Below are 12,654 nucleotides of genomic sequence, written 5' to 3'. Positions count from 1 at the left end.
AAGTTCTTAAATCTGACATCAGCAAACTGGTAAAAGAAAAAGAGGCCATGAAGAAAAAGCTACAAGCTGCACTAGTAGTCAGAAAGGAATTGCTAAAGAAAATAGAGGAACATGAGAACCAAACTGCACAGAATGCAAAGAATGGAGTTGAAATCTCAGCCATGCAGGAGAAATTGGAAGAACTTATGGCACAAAGGATTAGGGTCACAAAAGAGCATGATGCAGCTGTTTCTGATCTTAGTCAACAACTCGAACAGAAAGGCAATAAAATCAGTGAGTTGACTCTGCTTGTATCAGATAAAGAGCAGACCATTGAACAGTTGGAAGTGAATGCCTATTGTTTACAAAGCAAATTAAATGAACAGGATGCACTTCTGACTGACACACTCCAGAAACTAGATGAGCAGAAGCAATTAGTTGACCAACTTCAAATGACCATGAATGAAAAAGATGTTGCTTTTCAACATGAGAGGCAGGAACTGCTGGTGAAACTGGACCAACTTAAGAAAGAAGTCATGATGTCAGATGAAAACATGAGAAGAGAGGCATCAAATCGTATTGAAGAATTAGAAAGTGAGTTGGTGAAGATAAAGCATGAGAAAGAAGTGCTTCAAAAGAAAGCTCATGCTGCATTGTTGGCCCGCAAAGAAACAATAAAAAAATCTCAAGAATGTGAGAAAAAGTATACTGAAGAGCTTTGTGGAATCCAGGACATGTGCAAAACTCTTCAGGAGCAACACATCCAACAAACAGGTGAGCTGCATGCTATCCAGATGAGCTATGATCTCAGTGTTCAAGAGCTACAAGATGCCCTTCAAAGCTCTGAGTGTCTACAAGGAGAGATTGAGGCCTTGAAGAGGAATGCTGAGGAAAGAGAGCAAATTATACAAGATTTAAGAGAGTCCTTAACTCGGCGAGAAACGCAGTCAGCACAAGCGTCATCATCGCTTCTTGAAGAGTTAGAGTGCCTTAAACTTGAGCTGAAGAAGATAACCTTTGAGATGTCCCAGAAAGACCAATTACTGGTGAATGCACAAGACGTTGCTGAAAAAGTAGTGCGTATGGGATCTGAACATGATAAAGAGATCCAGGAGAAGAATGAAGAAATTGCAAGGCAGAAGGCTTACATTCAAATGACTGAACAGCAGGTTGAACAACTGCAGCAAGATATGACCAAACTACAGTCTCAGCATCAGAACCAAGTGGATACACTTAATGTATCTCTTGAAGAGCTTACTTCTAGTTTGAAAGCTTCTGAAAGTGATAGATCTACGATAACTAATTTGCAGGATAAAATTAAACAACTTGTTGAAGAAAGGAATCTTGTAAAGATGGAGTTGGCATCTGCGTTACAAGACGTAGCTCAGAAGTCAGAGGAACTGCTCGTCTTGCAGAACACATTAACTGTAACACAGCAACAGCTTTCACAGGAACATCTCCAGTGCCAAGAATCAAGATGTGAATTTGAAGAATTGAAAGCACAAATTGAAACACTACAAAGAGAAAAGGAGAATTATGTCTTGGGATTTGAAAAATCCAAGCATGTTGTTGCACTTCTTGAGTCACGGCTAAAAGAACTCGAGGAACAAAACAAGGAGCTGCAATTTAAATTCGAGTCAATGGACACGATGGTTTCTTCAGATGAGCCAGTTATACAGCCTCAAAAATCTGAGGTCTCCTACAACCAACAGGCGTCCGATTTTAAAGCAAGTGAAAGTTGTCTTTTAGAGTTTCAAGCCCTGGTCACAGAGAAGGAGGAGCTTATATCTGCTCTAGAACAACAACTACAAAGACAAATTCACCTCCATGAGGTTGAGATGGAAAAAATGAGAATTGAAGTAAGTGAGCTTCAGCAAAAACCAGCAGAATGTACAGAAAATAGATCATTAGAGCAGCTAACAAAGAAACTTCAAGCAGCCTTAATCTCCCGCAAAGAGCTCATAAAGGAGAATCGGGCCATCAAGGAAGAAATACAGAGACTGTCGGCATGGAACGAGAAGATGCAATCTGAAATGTTAGCTCTTGAAAGAGTTGTTTCTGAATTGAAACAACAGAAAAAGGATCTAGAAAGTACTGTTTCTGCCCTGAGTGCTGAAAGGCAGAACCTTTCTGCAGATGTGGATCGAATTCTGAGTGATAATCACAACCTGTCAGCAGCTTGTGAAAGCCTTAAACTCACTATCGAGAACATCACCCAGCAGAAGCAAGCCTTTTCATGCCAGCTTGAATCCCTGAAAGACTCCCAGACAGAGGAGCTCTCTGAATGGAAATCCAAGCATGCAGATTTGAAACAGGAGTATGAGTCTCTGTTGCAAGCATATGAGAATGTCAGCAGTGAAATGGATAAAATGAGGCAGCTTCTTGAAGGAGCAAAGAGGGAAAGACAGGAAGCTATTTTGAAGACTCATAAATATGAATCCGAACTGGACAGTCTTGGAAAGCATGTTACCGAACTGGAGGATGAAAATGACAAAATTAAAGAAAAGATGAGAAAGTTTGCCAAGTTAAAGCAGCAAAAGATTGAAGAACTTGAAGAGGAGAATGATAAGTTCAGACAAGACTTGATCTCTTTTGATGACAAACAGAAATGCAGTGTTGATGAACTGACCCTGAAAAATAATCAGCTGGAAAGCGAAATAAAGGGTCTGCAAGAATTATCTGAGGGCCTAAGAGAGAAGATGTGTGAACTTCAGCAAGATAACCAGAGCTTGGCACAGGAACTGAAAGAAACAAGCTTGTCCCTTGAGAAGTGGCACACAGAATCTAAAGGAACTGAGAGTAATCTGCAACTCAAACTGAATGAGGCTTTCAATTTGAATAATACGTTCACAGCCCAAATTGAGGCCCAAAAAGCAGACATAGCTGCTCAAAATGAAATGATTGATTCCATGCAAAAGGAGAAGTTGAATCTTTTTGAAAAATTAAAGCAGGCAGAGAAAAAACATGAAGTTGAGCTCTGTGAGCAAGACAAAACTATAGCAGACCTTCGAAGTGTCATTGAAGGAAACCGGCAAGAGACCATAAGCCTAAATGAAAAGGTTAGGATTTTGGAAGATGACAAATGTCTGTTGCAAGAGGAACTTGAGAACGTCCAAGAAACATCTGACAAAGTGAAAAACGAAAACGAATATTTGGAGACGGTGCTTCTTAAAAATTCTGAAAGAATTGACGAATTAACTGAAGCAGTGAATATCTTGCAAACTCAAAATATGCAGCTCTCTTCTCAACTAATGGAAGTGAAGGAGGAGAAGGCAAAGGTTTGCCAAGAAAAAGAGGAACAGCACCTGAAACTTGTAAAAGAATTCGAAGACAAACTCAAAACATTGCAAAGAGGCACTGAAGGTTCCAAAAATATGAAAAAGGAACTTCAAGAACTGCTGAAAGAGAAGCACCAAGAGATCAACCAGCTTCAGCATGACTGTATCAAGTACCAGGAGTTGATTTTGAACCTTGAAAGGTCGTTGAAGCACTCTCAGACAGAGCACAAACATGTGGAGAAGGAGCTGAGAGAAATGAGGGAGAAGGTTGCTAATTTGCAGAAAGAGAATGGGAGTCTTGAAACTGAACTAAAAACACTCAAGAACTTCCTTAATGACACCACAAAGGCCTTGGCCAAAGTAACCTCTGAAAAAGACCATCTTCTCCAAGAGGTGAACAAGAGGCAACAGGAGTCAGAATTAGTGTCAATGGAGAAGAAGAAATCTTTGGAAAAACTAACTGAACAACAGCAAGCTCTTCTTAAAGAACAACGAGCTGAGCTGCAGAAGCAGATCAGTGACTTGCAGGACCGTAACGAGAGGGATGTTAAAGTTATAGAATCATTACAGAAACAAGTGGAGTCCAAAGATTTGCAAATTAGAACCCTACAGAGAGAAACTGAAACGAATTTGACCAAACTAGACGTACTCAGTGTAGATGCAGGCAGAAACGATGCTGCAAAGCAATGGGACAATGTCTTTCAAAAAGCCTTGCAAGATAAAGACAGCCAGCTTCTTGAACAAGGCTTTGTTATTACTCGGCTGTTAGAAGACAATAGAGCAAAAGGTAGAGCTCTAAACGATTTGCAGATTGCCAACAAGAAATTAGAGAGGACGTTGAATGAATATTCCGTAGCAGCCACAGCTCATCAGAGACAACTTTTTGTACTGGGTGCAAGCAATACTGAACTCAACCAAACCGTTGAAATACTTACTAAACAGTTGTCAGAACAGAGTACCTTGGTTGAAAGGTTAGAAAGCGATAAAAGTATACTAGTCAAACAACTTGATGAGCAAACCTATTCAGTCTCTCAGCTGCAGTCCAGTCTTGAGCATTCAGAAAAAGTCTTGGGAGACACACAGGCACAGTTTCTTTTAGTCCAGTCTCAATACAGCAAGCTTCAGGTTGACCTAGAGAGAAAAGATGCCATTTCATTGCATTTGAAATGTCTTCTTCAAAACAAAGACAGAGAGATATCCTCTTTGTTGTCCTCTAAGGATGGGCAGGTATCCGGGTATCTAGAGCAGCTTCAAGCTAATCATCGTGCTCAGGTGGCTGGGTATGAGAACAGGTTAACTGACCTCTATGTCAAGCGAGAGAGTGCCGAGAAAGAACTGAGGTCATTTGAAAGCAAAGTTCGAAATCTCCAGGCCCGGTTAGACAGATCTGCTCAGGAGAAAAATCAAATGATGGCAAACATAAACTCTTTAAGGAACTCCATTGCATCTTTGCAAACTGAGAAAGAACGTCTGGTATCAGAGGTCAACCAAAGCCAGGAAAGGATCAGAGAGGGCTCAGCTGAAGGCAGCCTCGGTGCAACCAAGGGTCTGAAAGAAGAGATCAAGACCCTGCTTCATCAAATGGATGACCTTAATTCAGAGAATGCCATGCTCAAAGCACAACTCATCAGATACAGGGAGGATTTAAACCAGGTGTTATCCCTCAAAGACAACCAACTGAAAGATCTTCTGAAAAAGCAACAAGATTCAATAAAGAACCTTGAAAACCAGAAAAGATCAGTTGAAACACAGCATCATGATGCCCTTCTGGAGGTGCAGAAAGAAGCCGTGGAAATCAAAGCCTTAAAAGATCAAAATTCAAAACTACAGTCTCAGGTACAGGAACTGGAGGACAGTTTGTTGGCCTTACATAAAGATCGTCTGGAGACAGATGAGAGCAAAGTGATTGCCGACTTGCAACAGGCTGTGGCAGACAAAGCTGCCGAATGTAATGAACTTCAGCAAAAATTGTTTGCCCAAAAAATGGCTGTTGATGACTTGAACAGAGGCCTGACGGAAGCGATGAAAGAATCTGAGAGGAAATTAGCGGAGGCTGAAGAAAAGTACAATAAAGAGTTGGGTGCCTTTGAGCGGGATGTCGACCTGATGAGAAATGAAAGGGAAATTGCAGAGCAGAGGGTCGCAGATTTGGCCAGAGACTTGATGCAGACAGAGCAGCAATTATCAGAGGCTACAAGTCTCAGCAAGAACCTAAAATCACAAAACGAATCGCTTGGGAAAGCCATGGCGGCGTTGCAAAATGACCGTGATCAGCTCATTGATGATTTCAAGATTTTACGCAGCAGATATGATGAGGAGCTCAGAGAAACTACGGCATCTATGAATAGATTTGAGAGACAGCTGAACGATGCCACTTCAGAACTATCGGCTCTTGCGTCAGAGAAGCATGTGCTTGTCCAAAAGCTTTTGGCATTCGAAAGCATCAATCCACAATCTCAGTTATCCGAGCTGGTGAACGACCTCTCACAAGCTGTGTCTGAAAAAGAGGCAGAACTTAAACAACTCTCTTTGCAGAACAACTCCTATAGCAGGCAGGTTACAGCATTCTCCAAAGCCATGGCCAGTTTGCAGACTGACCGAGACAGGCTGGTGGAGGAGCTCAGAAGGGCCAAGAGGGAATTTGAGGGCAGACAGCAGTCAAGTCCTGATACGATCACTTCTATCAAAGCGGAAGAGTCGAATAGCCTTAGCCTCAGTGTTGATGCCCTTCAGACTGAGAGAGATGGCCTGGTGAGTTGTAGGCTGTGGCTTTGAACAGATTCAGTAATGTTTGTGGCATGTGGGCATTTGCTAATGGCATGTGGTCCTTGGTTGATGTGCTTTGACGTGGCTTGGCTTTGACCTGCTCAAGCATGGAATATTGTGTTAACAAATCTCAGCATTTGGGGGTTTAGTTTGTTGTAAGTTGTGTTCTTTTTATTCCTAAGGAGAATCTCTTCTTTTCTCACCAGCGTAAGGAGGTTGTGAACTTGAGGTCCCAGAACACAGAGCTGGTGGAGCTGAAGCAGAAGTATGATGACCAGCAGAGAGAGCTTCAACAGGCAAAAGCTCACAAGTTACAGTGTGAGCGAGATATTAGCGGGTACGAGGCAGAGCTTGCAGAGCTGAGGTAAGTTTCACATCGTTTTGTTCGAATTGAAACCAAGTAGAGCTCTGGTTTTAGGGGTCGAGTGGCACTCAAAAGTTTGGACACAGCTGGTGTGTATTTCATTTTGTTGCAGGAGACCAGTCACAGTGTCAGTTTAACCATCTGTCTAGCCACATGTCTGTCTGTCTCTCTACTTGTCCATGTATGTATGTGTAATATGAATTAAATGTATAGAAAGCAGCAGGTAATTATTCTAGACTTCAAAGGGCTCATTGCTGGTTGTGTAGGCCTAGTTTTGGTAGAAGGCTGGACAGCAGCAGGTAACAGGGGGGCTTTGACATGTTCATAGAGGAAATGATCAGCAGCATGCTTGGCATGGTGAGTTGGCGATGCCTGGCCGGACTGTTGGGACTCGCCAGCACCAGGAAAATGTGTCAGAAAAATTTCATGGAAGTGTGTCAGGAATTATGGTCAATCTCTTCTCCCCCTCAGGTCTGAGAGGACTAAACTGCAGTATGAATGTCAAGCCCTCAGAGAGGCCAGCAAGGTAGGACTGCAAGTGGAGTGTTCTCTAAATTTCTAATAATTTCCCAGAATGTAGAAGACCTGAGACATGTACTTGGGGGCCTAAAATGTTTGCACAGTACTGTACATATGAAAAAAGCAACATTATTGAACACCTTTTACGTGAGCTGTGAGAGTCTTTACTTGTAAAAACATCATTAATTATTAAAATGGGTGCAAAACATATATATTGTAAAATTTAACAGTAATTTCTTATTTCAAAAAAGAAGTACATAGTAGATTTTATGAGCTGAGCTAATTAAAAGAATAAAGTTTGGTTCCAGATTTCCCATAGACATCCAGCTCATTTGCACTGCTCAAAAAATAAAGGGAACACTTAAACAACACAATATAACTCCAAGTAAATCAAACCTCTGTAATATCAAACTGTCCACTTAGGAAGCAACACTGATTGACAATCAATTTCACATGCTGTTGTGCAAATGGAATAGACAACAGGTGGAAATTATTGGCGATTAGCAAGACACACTCAATAAAGGAGTGGTTCTTCAGGTGGGGACCACAGACCACTTCTCAGTACCTTTCTGGCTGATGTTTTGGTCACTTTTGAATGTTGGTGGTGCTTTCACACTTGTGGTAGCATGAAATGGACCCACACAAGTGGCTCAGGTAATGCAGCTCATCCAGAATGGCACATCAATGCGAGCTGTGGCAAGGAGGAACAGGAGAAGCACTGCCAGAGCCCTGCAAAATGACCTCCAGCAGGCCACAAATGTGCATGTGTCTGCACAAACGGTTAGAAACCGACTCCCTGAGGATGGTATGAGGGCCCGATGTCCACAGATGGGGGTTGTGCTCACAGCCCAACACCGTGCAGGACGCTTGGCATTTGCCAGAGAACACCAAGATTGGCAAATTCGCCACTGGCACCCTGTGCTCTTCACAGATGAAAGCAGGTTCACACTGAGCACATGTGACAGACATGACAGAGTCTGGAGACGCCGTGGAGAGCGATCTGCTGCCTGCAACATCCTTCAGCATGACCGGTTTGGCAGTGGGTCAGTAATGGTGTGGGGTGGCATTTCTTTGGAGGGCTGCACAGCCCTCTATGTGCTCGCCAGAGGTAGCCTGACTGCCATTAGGTACCGAGATGAGATCCTCAGACCCCGTGTGAGACCATATGCTGGTGCGGTTGGCCCTGGGTTCCTCTTAATGCAGGACAATGCTAGACCTCATGACGCTGGTGTGTGTCAGCAGTTCCTGCAAGATGAAGGCATTGAAGCTATGGACTGGCCCGCCTGTTCCCCAGACCTGAATCCGATTGAGCACATCTGGGACATCATGTCTCGCTCCATCCACCAACGTCACGTTGCACCACAGACTGTCCAGGAGTTGGTGGATGCTTTAGTCCAGGTCTGGGAGGAGAACCCTCAGGAGACCATCCACATGCTCATCAGGAGCATGCCCAGGCGTTGTAGGGAGGTCATACAGGCACGTGGAGGCCACACACAATACTGAGCCTCATTTTGACTTGTTTTAAGGACATCACATCAAAGTTGGATCAGCCTGTAGTGTGTTTTTCCACTTTAATTTTGTGTGTGACTCCAAATCCAGGCCTCCATTGGTTAATAAATTTGATTTCCATTGATTAATTGTTGTGTGATTTTGTTGTCAGCACATTCAACTTTGTACAGAACAAAGTATTCAATGAGAATATTTCATTCATTCAGATCTAGAATGTGTTATTTGAGTGTTCCCTTTATTGTTTTGAGCAGTGTATGTATTAAATTCCATCACCAGCACACCTGATTTAATTGTAATGAAGTATTTATTAGATAGTTGGTTGGAACACGCAGCCACTGTCACCCTCACTGGACATCGTAAAAATTGATAAAAAATTGGAAATTTTGATGGATTTTGAGCCTCAAATCACACAAGTTCATGTTCAGGTTCTGCACTCATATGATTAAAATGGTTACTGAATAAAGTGCTAAATACATTCTGATGAAACCTTTGTTCATTGCATAGCTTTAACTAAATGTTCTGCTTCAATAATGGAAAGAATATTATTTCAGGCTCAAATTTGGATCTCTCTTTAGGTATCAGCGGCTCTTACAGGTAAAGATATGTCCGCAGAGCAGCTGCTGCAACTGCAGACAGAGAGAGCTCAGCTTCAGAGTCACATGCAGCACTGCCTAGTGGAGATCCAGCAGAGAGACCTGGGCTTCCAGCAGCTCAACATGAAGGTACCATCATACTACTTCTTCTTTTACTTGCTGGCTGCAGCAAGCTGTATTATCATCTGTGTTGCACACTTTCTCTCACATGCTGTCGCTTGTGTTTGGAAATGTTACATTTCACATTACAGTTTGTTTCTTTTCTCAGTGGAGCTAAAGGGCTAACATAGCTACCAACTAGGACTGGGCGATAAAACAATAATATTTATCGCGATATAACTTTCCTAAGTAGAACAATAAGAAACGTACAATGAATATTCAATATAATGGAGAATCCATTCTTCCATGCTCTAGCGACAGCCCTGGTGGTGTTTTCTACTGCAAGGAAAGCGACACTACTCTGCTGTAGCCAGGAGAGGACACACTTCTAAGTTTTTTTGACATGATTAGAGGGGGAGGGGGTGACGAGTAAAACGAGTCGTCAACTATATTTTAGTAGCGTCTGAAACATGGAATTATACACTACTCACAAATAGTCAGGGATATTTGGCTTTCAAGTGAAATTTCAGGATGAACCTAAAATGCACTCTAACCTTTACAGGTGAACATAATGTGAACTTCTCTAAACTTCTGAATGTCCAGCTGTTCAATGTTTCAGTACTTTTTGCACAACTTGCTGTTCTCTAACAAGGAGCTTAAGGGCAAGGTGGTGGTGTTACAGTGTGGGCAGGTGTGTCTAGTCAATACAGAACTGCCCTACACTTTGTGAATGGTACAGTGATGAGCCTATACTACTGAATAACATCATTAATCTAGTCAGTATGCCTCTACATGAGGCATCATTTCATCTTCATGGACGACAATGCTCCAGCTCATCAAGGTCGCATCATTAGGGAACGGCTGCTGGAGACTGGGGTACCTCAAATGGAGTTACCTGCACTTTCTCCAGAAGTGAATCCCATAGAAAACCTATGGGATCAGCTGAGTTGCCATGTAGAGGCTCATAACTCTGTACCCCAGAACCTCAATGACCTGAGGGCCGCCCTTCAAGAAGAGTGGACTGCTGTGCCTCAGCAGACAATGAGTCGACTTGTGAACAGCCTGAGACATCGTTGTCAAGCTGTAATTGATGCTCAAGGGCGCATGACAAGTTATTGAGACGTTGAGATTTTTTGTTGGGGTTTACCCACCATTGCTGTTGGATTTTGTTTAAATAAATTGTTTGAGATGAGGAAATCACTGCCTCATGCTTAAATACCATACTTTCATGATATATCACTGTAGCATGAACTTTTTACAGTTTCCATAAATTTCACCCATAAGCCAAATATCCCTAACTTTTTGTGAGTAGTGTGTTTCCTGTTTGAGTGGAGCGACTGGCGATCTGTTCTCTGTGACAGAGTCTGAGTGACGAGATCAGCAGTCTAGCTTTTCTGACTGACAGTGACCTCACCTCTTTCTGTACATCCTAACAATCTTTAGCAGCGTTAAATCACATCTGCTCCTCACAACTACAGCACTGTCACAGCACATAGTCATATTTTAGTATTAGAGCTTCCCAAACAATGGAAGTGAAAGGGTTCATGTGAGTTACAGCCCTGATTTAAATTAAAGTAAACTGAGGAAGCTGTGAGGTACTGGAGAGTGGGAGAACACTAGCTTCCCAGGCAGGCTGTTTTTAGCAGCTGGCTAACTTGAACCAGTGTTCCGTCAGTTGGACAACACGGCAAAATGATGTTACTATAGATCAAACAAGATAAAAAAGCACTGATTTCAGTTTAAATGTACCTAAAAGGAGGACTCTGTTTGTCTGGTCTGAGAACACTGCTTTTACACAACGAGCGTCAGATATATTGCAGTTCACCTCTCAAACACTACAGTAGAATAGAGAAACTCAGACATCTGCTAGCTGGTCTGAATACCATGATGTGCTCTGACGTGGATGTGGTAGGAGTGATGGCAGGTGGTTGCAAGGGTGTTGCTAACCAATTGCTGTGGTATCTCCAGTGTTTATTAAGGAGTTGCTATGGTATTCCAGGTGGTTGCTAGGGTTTTGCTAGGTGGTTGCCATGGTATTTCACGTAAGAGAGTAGCTGGCAAAAATCCAGGTGAAAAATAATAAGTATTTAATTAATTAATTAATATTAATATTTAAAAATATACCATTGGGTGACAACAATATATCGACAGATAATAATCACTTGCAAGCTGAAGAAATAAGGTGTATATCAGACTAACAGGCATCAACAATTTTTATAGTTTTGTACAAACATCCCACCCCTAAAAATGCCACATACTGTCGCAAGTATTGAGAAAAGCAGGTACTTAACAGTTCACCGGGGTTTAAGGTAATTGTGCCAGGATTTAGGCCTGCAGTTAGCACCATGCTGACTGGTGGATGCTTTCATTACCTGTTAACTACATTAGCCTCATAGCTTCCATGCTACAACCAGCAAAGCAACTCCAGACACCAAACGCTGGCTGATCAACTGAATTGGGAAAACTGGGTGGATTAGTCTTTTGCAGGACTAATGCTTTATTTTTGTATGTGTGTTACAGCTGCAACAGGCAGTGGAAGAGAAGGCTGCAGTTTCTGCTCAGTTTAGAGCTGTGTCTCAGACTCTGAGAGAGACACAGCTGAGTCTCAGCGAGCTGCAGAACCGCTGCTACTGGCTGGAAAACCAGCACCCACAGGCACAGGTACCTTCTCTTATGTGAGCTGTTACATGATGCATGTGAGCCTGTTTGGGCATTTCAGGGTTCCCGAGTGACGCAATAGCTTAAAATGTTGCATTATGTTTGATTACCAGTGATGATACAGCCATCTGAGTGTATTTAACTCTGCTCTCACTGAGGGGAAAATGCTAGAGTTCCAGCCGATCACAGGTTGCTGTTGAGTCAAAAATTCTCAACCCAGTCCACAGCAATGCATGTTTGCTCTGTCCAAGCTCCCAACACTCCCAGTACCAGGCCTCCCTGGCTGGGCTCTGGTATGTTAGAAGCTGGGATAAAATAAAAGAAATAGGCAATAACCTTCACCTCCTTGTTTCTACGCTCATTGTCCGTCAGCTCCACTTACTGCATAGGAGCAATTTGTAGTTCTACAGTGACAGAATGTAGTCCATCTGTTTCTCTGATACTTTGTTAGCCCCCTTTTACCCTGTTCTTCAGTGGTCAGGACCCCCATGGACCCTCACAGAGCAGGTAGTGTTTGGGTGGTGGATCATTCATGTGTGTTGTGCTGGTATGAGTAGATAAGACACAGCAGTGCTGCTGGAGTTTTAAACACCTCAATGTCACTGCTGGAGTGAGAATAGTCCAACAACCACAAATATCCAGCCAGCAGCGTCCTGTGGGCAGCGTCCTGTGACCATTGATGAAGGACTAGAGGATGATCAACACAAACTGTGCAGCAGCAGATTAGCTGTCATCTCTGATTTTACATCTGCAAGGTGCACCGACAAAGTAGGAGTGTCTAATAAAGTGGACAGTGAGTGGACACAGTGTTTAAAAACTCCAGCAGCACTGCTGTGACTGATCCACTCAGACCAGCACAACACACACTAACACCCCACCACCACGTCAG

At 42.8% G+C, this 12,654-nt stretch overlaps 1 protein-coding gene across 3 annotated transcripts in view; it reads left to right on the top strand.

The window, feature by feature from the left end:
* Positions 1 to 12,654, top strand: part of si:ch211-220f16.2 (golgin subfamily B member 1) — a 73,866-nt gene that overhangs the window by 55,546 nt on the left and 5,666 nt on the right. For all 3 annotated transcript variants that reach the window (XM_037540074.1, XM_037540073.1, XM_037540075.1), the window contains 4 exons: positions 6,230 to 6,387; positions 6,859 to 6,913; positions 8,991 to 9,137; positions 11,628 to 11,768. In XM_037540074.1, coding sequence (XP_037395971.1) covers positions 6,230 to 6,387; positions 6,859 to 6,913; positions 8,991 to 9,137; positions 11,628 to 11,768 — 501 coding nt within the window. The remainder of the gene's footprint in view (positions 1 to 6,229; positions 6,388 to 6,858; positions 6,914 to 8,990; positions 9,138 to 11,627; positions 11,769 to 12,654) is intronic.

Source organism: Pygocentrus nattereri, chromosome 7 (genome assembly GCF_015220715.1).
Source record: "Pygocentrus nattereri isolate fPygNat1 chromosome 7, fPygNat1.pri, whole genome shotgun sequence".
Taxonomy (NCBI): Eukaryota; Metazoa; Chordata; class Actinopteri; order Characiformes; family Serrasalmidae; genus Pygocentrus; species Pygocentrus nattereri.
Note: the sequence above shows the minus strand (reverse complement) of the source record. Positions and strands in the feature narration are given on the sequence as shown.